The following is a 19,144-nucleotide window of genomic DNA, read 5'->3' on the forward strand; positions in this document are numbered from 1 at the left end:
ATGGGGTATATGCAATTGCGGTCGAATTCCCGAAATTGTCGAATTTCGGGTATTTTTCGCCAAAAAAAAATAATTTGTCAATGCAATTCAGTGCTTTCCGTCAAAAAAACGGACTTTCAAAATTCGACTTTTGAAATTCGACTTTTTGCAAATTCGACTTTTCTGCAATGATACAAGTGCTGCATTTCGACAAAAGCATATTCAATTCAAGTTTGGAAATTCGACAGCAGTGCTTTTAGACAGCAAATTCGTCATTTTCAATCCGCCACACTTTGGAGGGTGAAACCAATAAAAAAAAATTAAAACATGTTTTTTTTGTGGGTTTTTTTCGTGGTAATATCAGATCTATTTATATTAGAAGGGATTAGGTACTTGGTTTGTCTTTTTGGGAGGCACAAGTATTATTTATATATTTTTAAAAATAATATTTTATTTTTATTTTTATAGATGGAATGGTGAAATCCCTGAAAAAAATGGCGTGGGGTCCCCCCTCCAAAGCATAACCAGCCTCGGGCTCTTCGAGCTGGTCCTGGTTCTAAAAATGCGGGGGAAAAATTGACAGGGGATCCCCCATATTTTTAAAACCAGCACCGGGCTCTGCGCCTGGTGCTGGTGCAAAAAATACGGGGGACAAAACGAGTAGGGGTCCCCCGTATTTTTTACACCAGCATCGGGCTCCACTAGCTGGACAGATAATGCCACAGCCGGGGGTCACTTGTATACAGTGCCCTGCGGCCGTGGCATTAAATATCCAACTAGTCACCCCTGGCCGGGGTACCCTGGGGGAGTGGGGACCCCTTCAATCAAGGGGTCCCCCCCCCCAGCCACCCAAGGGCCAGGGGTGAAGCCCGAGGCTGTCCCCCCCATCCAAGGGCTGCGGATGGGAGGCTGATAGCCTTGGTAAAATGTCAAGAATATTGTTTTTTCCAGAAGAACTACAAGTCCCAGCAAGCCTCCCCCGCAAGCTGGTACTTGGAGAACCACAAGTACCAGCATGCGGGGGGAAAACAGGCCCGCTGGTACCTGTAGTTCTACTGGAAAAAAAATACCCAAATAAAAACAGGACACACACACCGTGACAGTAAAACTTTATTTCATACGTCGACACACACATACTTACCTCTGTTCACACGCCGACATCGGTCCTCTTCTCCAAGTAGAATCCACGGATACCTGAAAAGAAAAGATCAATATACTCACCTCAGCCAGGGTCCAGAGATAAATCCACGTACTTGTTAAAAAAAACAAACCGGACACCCGACCAAACGGATTGAAAGGGGTCCCATGCTTACACATGGGACCCCTTACCCCGAATGCAGAGAGACCTCTCAGAGTGACAGCTGTCACAGAAAGGTCTCTAAAGCCAATCAGGAAGCGCAGCTTCGTTGCGCTCACCTGATTGGCTGTGCGCTGTCTGAACTCAGACAGCGCATCGCACAGCTCCGTCCATTACTTTCAATGGTGGGAACTTAGCGGCTAGCGGTGAGGTCACCCGCCGGTCAGCGGCTGACCGCGGGTAACCCCCGCAGACGGCAAAGTTCTCACCATTGAAAGTAATGGAGAGGCTTTGCGATGCGCTGTCTGACAGCTCAGACAGCGCACAGCCAATCAGGTGAGCGCCACGGAAGTAGCGCTTCCTGATTGGCTGAAGGGACTTCAGTGACAGGAGTCACGTGGTGTCCCGGCATTCGGGGAAAGGGGTCTGATGTGAAAGCATGGGACCCCTTTCAGTCCGGTGGTACGAGTGTTCGTTTTTTTTTTTTTACAAGTACGTGGATGTATCTCTGGACGTGGATGTACCTCTGGACGCTGGAAGGTGAGTATAATTTTTTTCACAGGTACCCTCGGATCGTCGGAGACCGTGGCAGTCGGCGTGTCAACATAGGTAAGTATGTGTGTGTCGGCAGTGTGTAATAAAGTTTTACTGTCACTGTGTCTGTGTACTGTTTTTATTTGGGTATTTTTTTTTCAGTAGAACTACAGGTACCAGCGGGCCCGTTTTTCTCCTGCATGCTGGTACTTGTGGTTCTCCAAGTACCAGCTTGCGGGGAGGCTTGCTGGGACTTGTAGTACTGCTGGAAAAAACAATATTATTGTCATTTTTCTCAAGGCTATCAGCCTCCCATCCGCAGCCATTGGATGGGGGGGGGGACAGCCTCGGGCTTCACGCCTGGCCCTTGGGTGGCTGGGGGGGGGACCCCTTGATTGAAGGGGTCCCCACTCCCCCAGGGTACCCCGGCCAGGGGTGATTAGTTGGATATTTAATACCACGGCCGCAGGGCACTGTATAAAAGTGACCCCCGGCTGTGGCATTATCTGTCCAGCTAGTGGAGCCTGATGCTGGTGTAAAAAATACGGGGGACCCCTACTCTTTTTGTCCCCCGTATTTTTTGCACCAGCACAAGGCGCAGAGCCCGGTGCTGGTTTTAAAAATACGGGGGATCCCTGCCCAATTTTTCCCCGCATTTTTAGAACCAGGACCAGCTCAAAGAGCCCGAGGCTGGTTATGCTTTGAAGGGGGGACCCCACGCCATTTTTTTTACGGGTTTTTCCCGTTTTTTCCCGTTTTTTTAAATCGCGGCAAAATCCGGCAAATCGGCCGTTTTTTCGCCCGCGGGACTGTCGAATCCGTTTTTCATTGAATATGGTGAATTCCGGCAGCCACCTGCCGGAATTCACCTGTCGAATTGTGTCGAATTAAAAAACGGCGATAATTTGCCGCGAATTGCATATACCCCTATGACTCTATAGTCCCACCATTTGATATTGTGCCACATTACAGGGCCCCTGTTCTTACTGTATTATGAAACATTATAGTGCTCTCCAGTTTATACAGTTCATATTATACCCCATTACAATGAGGAGGTCAGATTATGCCGCATTGCAGTGCCCCCTTACCATTATAACATCCACTGCACACACCTCTCACTGAGAATGGAGTGTCACCCCATTCAGGCTGGGCAACGGTCAGACCCAATTTCTTAGCCGACAAATTCAGGAAATTAATATGCAACTATATAATCTGGGTCCTACGTGTTTTTGCCCAATAGCAAAGGCGCCCCCTGCGCCCACTATAGCTACACCTATGGAAGTAAAGTCTGACTGATCATGAGAGAATACTCATGGTTTCCTGCTTTTGATCATTCTTTAACATTCTGTCTGTTCTTTATGTGTAAGATATTTATTAGCTGCTGCCTTCATGATCGTAAAAATTGTATTTATGTTTTTAGTCTTCTTAGGTAAGTCTCTGTGATTTGCCATTTAGGTTCTCTGTAACAGGTGCATTTAGGGTCGTTCCTTATAATGTTCTCATATACTGTTATTTGAATCAACAGAACAAGTTTGCAATATGGAATTATGTGTTTAAAAAAGTTAAATTATGACAGAAAAGAGCTGGAGCGGAGAAGAGAAGTAAGCCAGCATGAAATAAAAGGTAAACTTCCATGTCTCAGAGATGCCAATATAGATGTTATACCCTAAAAACAGTATCCGGTTTCTAGGTTGACAAGACTTAGGTTGACAGTGTCTAGGAAGCATGGCGAGCGAAGCGGTGCACTAATTGGGGTTCCCGGTCACTGTACGTCAAGAATGACACCAAAAAAGTTTAAAAACTCATGTCGATCTTTTGATCTGTCAACCTAGACCATGTCGGCCTAGAGACCCTGTCGACCTAGAATCCCTGTCGACCTAATTACTGTCGACCAATAGTGGTCAACCTAGATACTATTGACCTAAGTGTGGTCGACCTTCAATACCAATCCCCTAAAAACATCTCTGCACATATTGCCCTGTCCCAGTACACAGCCCTGCTCCACACTGCTTCCCGCTGTCTTCTAGTAGTAAAGGCTGCTTTAGTACCCTTAATGCAGAGGTTCCCAAACTGTGTGCCGTGTCTCCCTGGGGTGCCTTGGGACACTTGCAGGGGTGCCCTGGGTTGGTGGTCCAGGACCAATTCAAATTATTCATGGTCAATATAATGGCAAAACCAGTGCTGGTGGCTGCCAGTCATAAAATATGTGGCCAAACAGAAGCAAATCTTGTCCCTCACCACACAACTTACCCTAAGGATGACATATAAACGTGATCTACTTAATGTAATATTTCTTTCTACATTTCCCAATAAGACATTTTTGGCCTAGGGGTGCCGTGATAAAAATTCTGATATTCTAGGGCGCCGTGATTCAAAAAAGTTTGGAAACCACTGCCTTAATGTATTCCTCAGCTCAGCCATGCAGTCCCCCACCACTAGCCCATGATTGCACCACTTATTGTAAGGACACGGTTTACACTATAAAGCAGGACACACTATCAAACTCCCCCAGCAGCATTACTACTCCGTTTCCCTACTCTTCCGTGATCCTTCTTCCCGATTTTAACCAGTCATTAAGGATGAAGGGGCCGATTCAGCATAGAACACTGAAGTGTTTTGGGGAATTTCCACACTTCTGTGCATGCTGCTGCGGGCATGCAGGAGGACTTAGATTGTGATCGCAATCCAAGTCCCGGCGGTGGTGTCGACGCAGCATTTTGGGGGGAGGGGCATGGACCGGACAAAGCAGGTGTGTCCTGACCGTTTGCAGGGCAGGCTGCTGTGACCCAAAACATGGCAGCCCAGTGACTGCCCGGTGACTGACTAGGCTGTGAAGGCAGGGGGCTACCCTAAACATGCAAGCGTTTTGCTGTTTAGCGAAGCACACACATTTTAGCCGGGGGAGCGGCAGGATCCGGCATGAGGGGCAGGCTTGCCCTGTGCTGAGCAGTCCCGCATGCTCTCTTCTTCTTGTCCCACTGGATCGTATTTCACCACACCGTATTCAATTGCTACCTCCAGCTCCCATCTAACAGAAACCTACAAGTCCTTCCTCTCAACATTTCCCTCCTCTTTAAGCATGTAGGGATGACCCCTTGGGAAGTCGTTCTTTGAACTTCCCTAACTTTCAAGGCAATTCCTTAAAGACCTGAGAGAGCCCTGTTCATGAGAATTCATTATCTCTCAACTAACTCTCTATTTAACCTGTTACAGTCTGGGTTAAGGCCCAAATGTATTAAGCCTTAAAAAGTGATAGAGTGGAGACGGATTAAGAGTGATAAATGACCAGCCAATCAGCTCCTGTCATTTTTCAAACACATCCTGTAACATGGCAGTTAGGAAGCTGATTGGCTGGTTATTTATCACTCTTTATCCGTCTCCCATTCATCACTTTTTAAGGCTTAATACATTTGGGCAATATGTGTACTGTATTACATAGTTCTCATAAAAGTATCTAATGATTTATTGGCTGCTAAATGTAAGGGGCAAGGCCCCTATTCTAATTCTTCTGGATTCTTTCATACAGCTGATACCCTCTTCTCTTTACTTTATAACTGCTCTAGCATGGTTTTCATTCTCTCTTCAGCTGTTCCTTCAGCATATAATTTGGCCCCTACCTCCTCTGAACGCTGTCTATCATGTTGGGTGCCACAGGTCTTAACTCCTTAGGGGCTTCAGGTAGAGCTAGACACATTATGTGCCAAAAATGCAGACCAAAGAAAAGCACAATGTGTGCATCTTGCAGAGCTCTGCAAAGGGAGCATATGTACCAATAGCAATTCTCTGTGTAGGTTTTCAGAAAAAACACAGACAAGAAGTATGAAGAGACTCATTGATCAGAGGAATCCCCCTCTTTCTATATGGTAGTGTAGGGGTGGCTCTTAATTATCGGAAGCCTGGTTTAGGATGATGTTTCTTCTTCCCTGGACTCCATGATTTCCTGTAGTGCAGGGTAATATTGCCTAGTTATCACACTGGTCACCAGACACTGTAACGTTTATGGAGGCACCTAGTCTGCAGATACAGCCACTTATCCTCCACAACGAAGTGGGAAACCATTACAATTACACAAGTCTAATAATAAATAATATAATTGTTTCAATAAATCCACCAAAAGTGTGTCTGACAAGATAAACACGCATTTGTTGTAAAGGATGCTGCAAGACCATTCTGCGTTACTATGTCACAGCCAAGCATCTAACATTCCGCCCCCCCCCCCCCCCACACACCCACACACACAAAATGGCATTGCTCCTGATGTATCTTGCATAATGTTGAGACAAAATATATATGTTGGTGACAGTAAAATATGTTAAGTAATGAATGCTATAATCAGAAGTGCTGCAGAATTGTACTAATTGAGCCAGTTGTCACTACTTTACGATACAAATGGAAACCACTTAAGATAAATGTGGCATTCTTGTAGCCTTTGCTATTTTCCTTTAGAAATAAGATAGTGAATTGAATAATTTATGAAAGTGGATGATAGAAATAGGTGTTTTACATAACGGTTTAACGTACTGTTTTATGTTGTTGTAGATGTTTTGGTATGGAGCAACGACCGTGTGATCCGCTGGATCCAAGCAATAGGTCTTAGAGATTATGCAAACAATATTTTAGAAAGTGGTGTGCATGGTTCTCTTATCGGTCTGGATGACAACTTTGATTATACTAGTTTGGCATTATTACTGCAGATCCCAATGCAAAACACTCAGGTAAGTTCGATGGCAATGTGTTTTTATATTTAAGGAATATTACCAGAGCAATGTATTTACGCATCCATAGGGTCGAAATGCATCCTACTGAGATTCCCTACAGTCACTGGAGGCAGCCATTTTGTGGGTTGAACCTGAATAATGTGTTCTGTCTACAACTAATGACACACTACTGTGTCCTTAGTGACATATTAATGACATCCACTCTATGGGGGTGATTGCCACTCTAATGTGGGTGATTTGACTAATAACATCCACTCTATGGGGGTGATTTCTTCCTACTCCTGGAACTAGTTATAAAAATAATAAATTACACACACACACACAAAAATAAATAAATAAATATTGCACTGGAAAAAAAAAAACCGCTGGGCATTTGTGGCATCGTTGTGGCTATTGCGATATAATACTGTATGTACACATCTTTAAACATCAGATTTCTATAAATGTACAAGGCTACTTAATAACATGTTCCATGTAACCCCTAAAAACGAGTCACACATGAATTAATCTGCCCACACCGTACAATTTTACTGTCATTTCGGCTAACCTAACTGGCTGGTCAATAATGCATATTAATGCATTTGTGTTGTCATGGTTTGAATTGGATGTGCAGAGTTGATAACATCCTATATAATATATAATAATAATAATTATTATTATTATTAACAGTTTCTTATATAGCGCAGCAAATTCCGTTGCGCTCTACAACTGGACACAATTATAAGACAAAACTGGGTAATAACAAAGAGTCATAGAGGTAGGAAGGCCCTGTTCGCAAGCTTACAATCTATGGAAAGTGCGAACTCTGCCCCTCACCTCTATGTGGGATATTCAAGTGTTTTGTGCACCAGCGGCCACTAGATGGCACACGACGGAACAGTTCAAGTGTTGCTTCATTCGGGCGCGCATAGACGTTGGCACTGACATTACTATTAAAGTATGCTGGTAACTAGATCAATGCAATTTGGTTATCCATACATTATTCTGTTCAGAGATTGTGCTGAATAAGTGAATCACTGTGTTTGTGTGTCTGCACACTCTATGTATAGTACTAAGCCTCCGTCCGTGCCCCCTCCTCTCTAGGAAGCACTGGCATTGCAGTTACAGTATACTAGCTGAGCACTAGGTGGTGTTCAAGTCTCCAGGAAAATGGCGGTGGGTGTTTTTCCGGCTATTTTTCCTACTGTGCATTTGCGAAACGCCAAGAAAATGTCCACGTGCCATTTTACCAGTGATTAATGCAGCACTGCTGCCACAACACAGGACTTTGGAGAAGTAAGTATTGGAAAATAAGAATTTACTTACCGATAATTCTATTTCTCGTAGTCCGTAGTGGATGCTGGGGACTCCGTCAGGACCATGGGGAATAGCGGCTCCGCAGGAGACAGGGCACAAAAATAAAGCTTTAGGATTAGGTGGTGTGTACTGGCTCCTCCCCCTATGACCCTCCTCCAAGCCTCAGTTAGGATACTGTGCCCGGACGAGCGTACACAATAAGGAAGGATATTGAACCCCGGGTAAGACTCATACCAGCCACACCAATCACACCGTATAACTTGTGATCTGAACCCAGTTAACAGTATGACAAACGTAGGAGCCTCTGAACAGACGGCTCACAACAAATAACAACCCGATTTTTTTGTAACAATAACTATGTACAAGTATTGCAGACAATCCGCACTTGGGATGGGCGCCCAGCATCCACTACGGACTACGAGAAATAGAATTATCGGTAAGTAAATTCTTATTTTCTCTAACGTCCTAAGTGGATGCTGGGGACTCCGTCAGGACCATGGGGATTATACCAAAGCTCCCAAACGGGCGGGAGAGTGCGGATGACTCTGCAGCACCGAATGAGAGAACTCAAGGTCCTCCTCAGCCAGGGTATCAAATTTGTAGAATTTTGCAAACGTGTTTGCCCCTGACCAAGTAGCAGCTCGGCAGAGTTGTAATGCCGAGACTCCCCGGGCAGCCGCCCAGGATGAGCCCACTTTCCTTGTGGAATGGGCCTTGACAGATTTAGGTTGTGGCAAGCCTGCCACAGAATGTGCAAGTTGAATTGTGCTACAAATCCAACGAGCAATCGTCTGCTTAGAAGCAGGAGCACCCATCTTGTTGGGTGCATACAATATAAGCAGTGAGTCAGACTTTCTGACTCCCGCCGTTCTTGAAATATATATTTTCAATGCCCGGACCACGTCCAACAACTTGGAATCCTCCAACTCGTTAGTAGCCGCAGGCACCACAATAGGCTGGTTCAGGTGAAACGCTGACACCACCTTAGGCAGAAAATGAGGACGCGTCCGCAGTTCTGCCCTGTCCGTATGGAAAATCAGATATGGGCTCTTATATGATAAAGCCGCCAATTCTGATACTCTCCTGGCTGAAGCCAGGGCCAGTAGCATGGTTACTTTCCATGTAAGATACTTCAGCTCCACCGATTTGAGCGGCTCAAACCAATGGGATTTGAGAAAATCCAAGACTACATTAAGATCCCACGGTGCCACTGGGGGCACAACCGGGGGCTGTATATGTAGTACTCCTTTTACAAAAGTCTGGACTTCAGGAACTGAAGCCAATTCTTTCTGGAAGAAAATCGACAGGGCCGAAATTTGAACCTTAATGGACCCCAATTTGAGGCCCATAGACAATCCTGTTTGCAGGAAATGTAGGAATCGACCCAGTTGAAATTCCTCCGTGGGGGCCTTCCTGGCCTCACACCACGCAACATATTTTCTCCAAATGCGGTGATAATGTTGTGCAGTCACCTCCTTCCTGGCTTTTACCAGTGTAGGAATGACCTCTTCCGGAATGCCTTTTTCCTTTAGAATTCGGCGTTCAACCGCCATGCCGTCAAACGCAGCCGCGGTAAGTCTTGGAATAGACACGGTCCCTGCTGAAGCAGGTCCCGTCTTAGAGGTAGAGGCCACGGATCCTCCGTGAGCATCTCTTGAAGTTCCGGGTACCAAGTTCTTCTTGGCCAATCCGGAGCCACTAGTATCGTTCTTACTCCCTTTTGCCGTATAATTCTCAGTACTTTTGGTATGAGAGGCAGAGGAGGGAACACATACACTGACTGGAACACCCACGGTGCTACCAGAGCGTCCACAGCTATTGCCTGAGGATCTCTTGACCTGGCGCAATACCTGTCCAGTTTTTTGTTGAGGCGGGACGCCATCATATCCACCATTGGCTTTTCCCAACGGTTCACAATCATGTGGAAGACTTCTGGATGAAGTCCCCACTCTCCCGGGTGTAGATCGTGTCTGCTGAGGAAGTCTGCTTCCCAGTTGTCCACTCCCGGAATGAATACTGCTGACAGTGCTATCACATGATCTTCCGCCCAGCGAAGAATCCTTGCAGCTTCTGCCATTGCTGTCCTGCTTCTTGTGCCGCCCTGTCTGTTTACGTGGGCGACTGCCGTGATGTTGTCCGACTGGATCAACACCGGCTGACCCTGAAGCAGGGGTTTTGCCAGACTTAGAGCATTGTAAATCGCTCTTAGCTCCAGTATATTTATGTGAAGAGACATCTCCAGGCTTGACCATACTCCCTGGAAGTTTCTTCCTTGTGTGACCGCTCCCCAGCCTCTCAGACTGGCATCCGTGGTCACCAGGACCCAGTCCTGTATGCCGAATCTGCGGCCCTCTAACAGATGAGCACTCTGCAACCACCACAGAAGAGACACCCTTGTCCGTGGCGATAAGGTTATCCGCTGATGCATCTGCAGATGCGATCCGGACCATTTGTCCAGCAGATCCCACTGAAAAGTTCGTGCGTGGAATCTGCCGAATGGAATCGCTTCGTAAGAAGCCACCATCTTTCCCAGGACTCTTGTGCATTGATGCACAGACACTGTCCCTGGTTTTAGGAGGTTCCTGACAAGTTCGGATAACTCCCTGGCTTTCTCCTCCGGAAGAAACACCTTTTTCTGAACCGTGTCCAGAATCATTCCCAGGAACAGCAGACGTGTTGTCGGGGTCAACTGAGATTTTGGAAAATTCAGAATCCACCCGTGTTGTTGCAGCACTACTTGGGTTAGTGCTACTCCGTCCTCCAGCTGTTCTCTGGACCTTGCCCTTATCAGGAGATCGTCCAAGTAAGGGATAATTAATACGCCTCTTCTTCGCAGAAGAATCATCATTTCGGCCATTACCTTGGTAAAGACCCGAGGTGCCGTGGACAATCCAAACGGCAGCGTCTGAAACTGATAATGACAGTTTTGCACCACGAACCTGAGGTACCCTTGATGTGAAGGGCAAATTGGGACATGCAGGTAAGCATCCTTTATGTCCAGGGACACCATAAAGTCCCCTTCTTCCAGATTCGCTATCACTGCTCTGAGTGACTCCATCTTGAACTTGAATTTTTGTATGTACAGGTTCAAAGATTTCAGATTTAGAATAGGTCTTACCGAGCCGTCCGGCTTCGGTACCACAAATAGCGTGGAGTAATACCCCTTTCCCTGTTGTAGGAGGGGTACCTTGACTATCACCTGCTGAGCAAACAGCTTGTGAATGGCTTCCAATACCGTCGCCCTGTCTGAGGGAGACGTTGGCAAAGCAGACTTTAGGAACCGGCGAGGGGGAGACTTCTCGAATTCCAACCTGTAACCCTGAGATACTACCTGCAGAATCCAGGGGTCCACCTGTGAGCAAGCCCACTGTGCGCTGAAATTCTTGAGTCGACCCCCCACCGTTCCTGAGTCCGCTTGTAAGGCCCCAGCGTCATGCTGAGGGCTTTGCAGAACCCTGGGAGGGCTTCTGTTCCTGGGCAGGGGCTGCTTGCTGCCCTCTCTTACCCCTTCCTCTGCCCCGAGGCAGATATGACTGTCCTTTTGTCCGCTTGTTCTTATAGGAACGAAAGGACTGCGGCTGAAAAGACGGTGTCTTTTTCTGTTGGGAGGGGGTCTGAGGTAAAAAAGTGGATTTTCCGGCAGTTGCCGTGGCCACCAGATCCGATAGACCGACGCCAAATAATTCCTCCCCTTTATACGGCAATACTTCCATATGTCGTTTGGAATCCGCATCACCTGACCACTGTCGCGTCCATAAACTCCTTCTGGCAGATATGGACATCGCATTTACTCTCGATGCCAGAGTGCAAATATCTCTCTGCGCATCTCGCATATAAAGGAAAGCATCCTTTAATTGCTCTATAGTCAATAAAATACTGTCCCTATCCAGGGTATCAATATTTTCAGTCAGGGAATCCAACCAGACGACCCCAGCACTGCACATCCAGGCTGAGGCGATGGCCGGTCGCAGTATAACACCAGTATGTGTGTATATACTTTTTAGGGTAGTTTCCAGTCTCCTATCCGCTGGATCCTTGAGGGCGGCCGTATCAGGAGACGGTAACGCCACTTGTTTTGATAAGCGTGTGAGCGCCTTATCCACCCTAGGGGGTGTTTCCCAGCGCGCCCTAACCTCTGGCGGGAAATGGTATAATGCTAATAACTTTTTTGAAATTAGCATTTTTCTATCTGGGTTAACCCACGCTTCATCACATACATCATTTAATTCCTCTGATTCAGGAAAAACTACAGGTAGTTTTTTCACCCCCCACATAATACCCCTTTTTGTGGTACTTGCAGTATCAGAGATATGCAAAGCCTCCTTCATTGCCGTGATCATATAACGTGTGGCCCTACTTGAAAATACGTTTGTTTCATCACCGTCGACACTAGATTCAGTGTCTGTGTCTGGGTCTGTGTCGACCGACTGAGGTAAAGGGCGCTTTACAGCCCCTGACGGTGTCTGAGACGCCTGGGCAGGTACTAACTGGTTTGCCGGCCGTCTCATGTCGTCAACTGATTTTTGTAATGTGCTGACATTATCACGTAATTCCATAAACAAAGCCACTCCCTGGGGGGTGACATCACCATTATCGGCAATTGCTCTGCCTCCACGCCAACATCGTCCTCATACATGTCGACACACACGTACCGACACACAGCAGACACACAGGGAATGCTCTTATCGAAGACAGGACCCCACTAGCCCTTTGGGGAGACAGAGGGAGAGTTTGCCAGCACACACCCAAGCGCTATAATATATATGGGAACAACCTTATATAAGTGTTGTTCCTTATAGCAGCTTAAATATATCCAATATATCGCCAAAAAATGCCCCCCCTCTCTGTTTTACCCTGTTTCTGTAGTGCAGTGCAGGGGAGAGTCCTGGGAGCCTTCCTCACAGCGGAGCTGAGCAGGAAAATGGCGCTGTGTGCTGAGGAGAATAAGCCCCGCCCCCTATTTCGGCGGGCTTTCCTCCCGTAGATTTAGATAACTGGCATGGGTTAAATACATACATATAGCCTTAATGGCTATATGTGATGTATTCTTTTGCCTTAAGGTATTAAAATATTGCTGCCCAGGGCGCCCCCGGCAGCGCCCTGCACCCTCCGTGACCGCTTGGTGTGAAGTGTGTGACAACAATGGCGCACAGCTGCAGTGCTGTGCGCTACCTTCATGAAGACTGAAGAGCCTTCTGCCGCCTGTTTCCGGACCTTCAATCTTCAGCATCTGTAAGGGGGGTCGGCGGCGCGGCTCCGGGACGAACCCCAGGGTGAGACCTGTGTTCCGACTCCCTCTGGAGCTAATGGTGTCCAGTAGCCTAAGAATCCAATCCATCCTGCACGCAGGTGAGTTGAAATTCTCTCCCCTAAGTCCCTCGATGCAGTGAGCCTGTTGCCAGCAGGACTCACTGAAAATAAAAAACCTAAAAAACTTTTTCTAAGCAGCTCTTTAAGAGAGCCACCTAGATTGCACCCTGCTCGGACGGGCACAAAAACCTAACTGAGGCTTGGAGGAGGGTCATAGGGGGAGGAGCCAGTACACACCACCTAATCCTAAAGCTTTATTTTTGTGCCGTCTCCTGCGGAGCCGCTATTCCCCATGGTCCTGACGGAGTCCCCAGCATCCACTTAGGACGTTAGAGAAAAATGAGTGCAGGGTAGGCCCCTCTGGACCGACGGGCCAGTGTGCACCACACACACTGCACACCACTTAGTACCAGCCAATCGTCCCCTAACTGCCATGTAACAGGCTGTGATTGAAAAGTGACAGGAGCTGGTTGATCGGTACTTTATCTCCGTCCACTTTAGCTCTCGCCGAGGCTCGTACATTTGTAGATCCCATATTGTAAGTTGTGCCTTAAAAAAATAAAGGATATGATGAGCTGGCATAGGTTACATCAGGTCTGTGCTACTGGGGAGGTACCCATATTTCTTTACATACTTCGTCATGGCCGGTGGTCGCAGCATATACAGTATATATATATATATATATATATATATATATGTATAATTGTTACCTTGAAGTAAAATATAATGTAAACAAGTTCTTAGAAATGGTAAAATGCATGGGTTATGTTCTGATTCCACTAAACTACACTTTTACATGTTGTTATTTGCCTGTGGTGGTTACTGTGAGGAGTGCCTAATGATGATGAATAGCATTATATGTCTGGAGTCGGCTAAGTGCTTGAAAAGCAGCTGAATGGTGGACAAATCACAAATAAGAGGCTGACTCATGATTTTATCAATAAGTTGATTATATGGAATTTCAGTTATTACAAACTCTTACAATTCTAATTGTTTTCAGGCAAGACAGATCCTGGAAAGAGAATACAATAATTTGTTGGCGCTTGGAACTGAAAGACGCCTTGATGAGGTAATTTTTTTTTATTTTAATTTTTTACCAATTCATTGTTCTACACCAGTGTTAGATGACCTGTTATACATCTGTCAGTGGATAAAGTTACTTTTTGAATTTTTATTTCTTTTTTTAAGAATTAGTCATTATCTACTGACCTGCAATTTCCCATGACAATTTTTAGCACGTTTTATTCAGATTTAGGAGCAAATATTGGCCCTCATTCCGAGTTGATCGGTCGCAATGCGAATGTAGCAGAGTTACACACGCTAAGCCGCCGCCTACTGGGAGTGTATCTTAGCTTCTTAAAAGTGCGACCGAAGTAATCGCAATATTGCGATCACAAACCTCGTAGCAGTTTTGGAGTAGCTTCAGACTTACTCTGCCTGTGCGATCAGTTCAGTGCTTGTCGTTCCTGGTTGACGTCACAAACACACCCAGCGTTCGCCCAGACACTCCCACCGTTTCTCCGGCCACTCCTGCGTTTTTTCCGGAAACGGTAGCGTTTTCAGCCACACGCCCCTAAAACGCCGTGCTTCCGCCCAGTAACACCCATTTCCTGTCAATCACATTACGATCGCCGGAGCGATGAAAAAGCCGTGAGTAAAATTACTTTCTTCATAGCAAAGTTACTTGGCGCAGTCGCAGTGCGAACATTGCGCATGCGTACTAAGCGGATTTTCATTGCGATGCGATGAAAAATACCGAGCGAACAACTCGGAATGAGGGCCATTGACTAACTCTGCTTCAAACGCTGAGCAATTGCTATCTTTATGCTCAAAAGAGATAGAGACTAGTGATTTAGTTGTCCATGAGGGCATCTTTGCTTATGGTAATCCTGGTTTTAGGAATTTATAGAAATTAAATAATGACAATAAAAAAGAGGTGTATAATAGGTTAGGATCTTGGCCAACATTATAAACTACGGGCACTTTTTAATTGTGTAGGCTTTTTTTCTGAGCTACTGTATGTCCCCATTGTAAAAGAATATACAGTAAAAACTCCAACACCAAGTGCAGCTTCAGAGGGAAACGAACAGCTCAAAACCACCAAAGATCATAACATCAATGTGTTTACCTCCTTTTTATCTACACATTCATGTGCAAAATCTGATTCTAGTAATGCAGTAACCGCTTGAAAAGATGAATGAAAGGATGGGACACATCAGGGGGAATGTAATAAGGTGTGAGAATCAGGAAGTGAGAGATTTTGTGAGCGTTCTCCTGTTTCTCATCCTCTTGGATTGGTTTCCCTTTGTTGTGGTTGTGTCTTTTAGCATATTTACCTTTTCTATTGTCTGCCCTTGTACTGATATTTACTGTTGTTATTGTTTATCTTGCCCGTTATTTGTATATTGTTCTGTTTACATTTGGTTTGATTCTACAGCACTGCAGAATCTATTGTGCCTTATAAATAAACCATGATGATGATGGATTGTAGTAGAAGAACAATGTATTCCCATGTTCACCAGTGATTATTATTAGCCAGGATAACTGTACACTTCTTTATTGGTACATAGCTGTGTTATTAGTATTGCAGATATAACTGGGTTTCACAGCTTTTTCTTTATTTTACTGCATCTACTAAACCCTAATGTCACAGTACATTCCACATACATGCCATATACTGTACAGAACTTTTCACTTGCTGTGATCACTTAGGCTGGGTACACACTATGTTGTATAGATATATTGTTAGTTCTATCCACAAATGATTTATCACTAGTGGATCGGCAGGTGTGTATGGCCCATACAGTATCATGCAAATATATTGGTGCACCTGCACCGCCCAGTTGTGATGTCTGGCCAGACATATCGAGCGGCCGATTGGTAAGTGTGTATAGCTCGGCTGGTGGGTCGCTCAGGTGTGTATGCAGCCTAACATTATGGAATGTTACAACCTCAACCACATATTGCCTCCATACAGTACAGCAATAGGCCCACAATAACTTCTAGCATTTTAGAGTATTAAGAGTCTGATTCTAAGATGGACGTTGCCGCGGGTTCATACGCAGCAGCCGCGTTAATCTGGTCTGCGCACACGCACTGGCTGCAGTGCACAAGCGCAACCTTACACATTGCGGCCGCACCCAGAAGGATTGTTGCAGTGTGATTGACAGCGGCGGGCATTCACAGGGCGGCGATGCGGCATTGGGGAGGCGGGGGTGAACATTTTCGGGGCGGCTGCCTGATGTCACACGCAGCCGCTCCAATAAAAAAAAATGGTGGCCAATCGCCTTACAGTGAAGCCAGGGGTCAACCTTAGTTTCGATGCGTCCGCAATCTAATTGTGATGCATCGGGAAGCGACCTCACACATGCTGGGCGGTCTTGCCCTGTGCTGGGCGACCCCTAGCATGTGAGGAGATGGATGCAGATTTGGCTGTGTATGCAGCTGTAAAACCCCACTGGTACTAGGTATGCAAAATCTGCAGTCACTGTATATAGTGAATCACACTCACTCTGCCCCAGCTAGTCATGGGTTCAGGCACAGATACCAGAGGGTCCCCTGAATAATCAGGTGTTTAATTACAGTTGCATTGTGGGAGCGGACTACAGGTGTTGGTGCAGCGCATAAAGAATTGGGCGCCAGGCCATCTCATAAACAGAATAAAGTTTATTTTAACATCAAAACAGGGATATAGCAGGGATAACTTCTTAACGCACCTCCTCCAGCACAAAGCATAACGGTTACATTAGATCACATATCAGGGCACCTCCTCCAGCGCATGACTTAATTGCAGCGGCATGAACATGGCGAACAGCGTTACGTACCAGGGCATTCTGCGACCAATAGTGCTACACATACCAGGTTACCATCTCTCTCTCTGTCATAGCGAGGACTCTTGTCCATGGGGGGCTTCTAATCATGCCACGTGGCTACCGACCACTCCCCAGATACCTCCTCTCATGAGACTCACACCTGCGGCACATTCTTCTCACTGCATCACCCTCTCACTGGATTCTGAGTACTGCTGCTCTCACACTGCGATCTCTCCCTCTGTCAGGTGCCTTGCTGTGTCTGGCTGGGTCTGGCATATCTCCCCACCTAAACATGTGGGGAGTCCTCACTGGGGCTACATCTTTCCAGCTAATCCACCACGCTTCTGCTAGCTAACACACGTGCTTCTGGGCTGCAAAGACACCAGGCTGCAAAGACCACGCTGCTGCTGCATGACAGCCTTTTATAACCTTTTATTCCCAGGGAGACATTCTATCTGGGATTTCCCGCCCTGAGTTGCAACTTGGTGAGTCCTGCATTTGCTTTTTGCAGGCTGATCTGTTGTGCTGTGAGTTGGGCTGTTAACCCCTTCTGTGCTGCCAGCTGTAGGCTGCTGGCTCAGTGCTATGCAGCTCCAACAACCTTTTATTTTTATTACAGTCATGCTGGCACCTGTAGTGCCACAGTTTATTTGTACTTGCAGGCCCTTGCAGTTCCAGGGTATTACACAGCGATCTGCGTCCATCTCTGAATATCACCTTAAGGCGCCGATTCAGACCTGATCGCTAGGCTGCGTTTTCTCACAGCCTGCGATCAGATCTTAACTGCGCATAGATATGCACCACAATGCGCAGGCGTGTCGGACGACTGCACCGGGCATCGGCGCATAGCGTTGGGAAGGTGCGAAAAAAGTGATAGCACGGGCGATTGCAAGGAGATTGACAGGAAGAGGGCGTTCGTGGGTGGCACCTGACCGTTTTGTAGGAGTATCCGGAAAAACCAACCAACTATTTTGAAGGAGGGTTTCTGATGTCAGCTCTGGCCCCAATTAAAAATCAGAATAATCAGGGTTTTACCTCAACCTCAGAATAATGTATTAATCCTTTTGCTAGCACTCTGCCTCTGCCATGCAGCACAAACTCCTCGTGGCGAGGTGTGCAGTGTAGGTATTGTACTGTGTTGTTATCACCTTTTCTGAGCCAACACACGTTTCTTGCCAAATGCAGTGGGCACAATCAGGCATGATTCAAGGTTCTGGCATCTCATACTGTACATCTCTAGTTGTGAGTTATTTCTGTATAACAACATGTATTACACATCCATGAACATCACCAAATGAGATTTCATAGAATACAGGTTTATTTTAGTGCAATTTGGAACACTTTGTATTTCCAGAGTGATGACAAAAACTTTAGACGTGGGCCCTCCTGGAGGAGGCAATTTCCACCTCGTGAGGTCCATGGAATCAGCATGATGCCAGGCTCTTCAGAAACACTGCCAGCAGGATTCAGATTAACAACAACATCCGGGCACTCACGGAAAATGACAACAGATGGTACTGCTTTATTTTTACTTTGCTTGTAGCAAGACAACATACTATTATGTACTGTACAACTGTATTACATGGATTATGTCAAAATAACACACTACAGTACATGTTTACAGCATAAAAACAAAATCAAGATGAGGCATTTGTCATGTAGTAGCTATTACAGCGAGTGTAATAACTGCAGTTATTTTTCAGTCTTATTTTGAGCTGAATACATAACTGACAGCACATTAAAGACTATATATATATATATATATATATATATATACACACACACATATATATATATATATATATATATATATATATATACACACACACATATATATATATATATACACACATATGTATATACATACATATTTATTAGTAATGGGGTAGACTGTAATACGCCTAATAAATTGATGCACTTACCTGTACATTAAATTTGGGGAGTACTCCTCAACAGATGGACAATTATATTATATTAAGGAACCACCCTTCTGTGTGTGTGTGCAGGCATGTATGTATGTATGTATGTTTGTTTGTTTGTATGTATGTATGTATGTATGTATGTATGTATGTGTGTGTGTATATATATATATATATATATATACATACATACATACATACATACATACATACATGCCTGCACACACACACAAGGGTGGTTCCTTATTTAATGAACTGCCCTCGTGTGTATGTATATTT

The 19,144-nt window shown here is 45.7% G+C and overlaps 1 protein-coding gene across 12 annotated transcripts in view; it reads left to right on the forward strand.

Annotated features, from left to right (window-relative positions):
* Positions 1–19,144, forward strand: part of PPFIA2 (PTPRF interacting protein alpha 2) — a 656,694-nt gene that overhangs the window by 611,326 nt on the left and 26,224 nt on the right. For all 12 annotated transcript variants that reach the window (XM_063927696.1, XM_063927698.1, XM_063927701.1 and 9 more), the window contains 4 exons: positions 3,336–3,433; positions 6,350–6,525; positions 14,135–14,203; positions 18,301–18,460. In XM_063927696.1, the coding sequence (XP_063783766.1) occupies positions 3,336–3,433; positions 6,350–6,525; positions 14,135–14,203; positions 18,301–18,460 (503 nt within the window). The remainder of the gene's footprint in view (positions 1–3,335; positions 3,434–6,349; positions 6,526–14,134; positions 14,204–18,300; positions 18,461–19,144) is intronic.

This window comes from Pseudophryne corroboree, chromosome 6, assembly GCF_028390025.1.
Source record: "Pseudophryne corroboree isolate aPseCor3 chromosome 6, aPseCor3.hap2, whole genome shotgun sequence".
NCBI lineage: Eukaryota > Metazoa > Chordata > Amphibia > Anura > Myobatrachidae > Pseudophryne > Pseudophryne corroboree.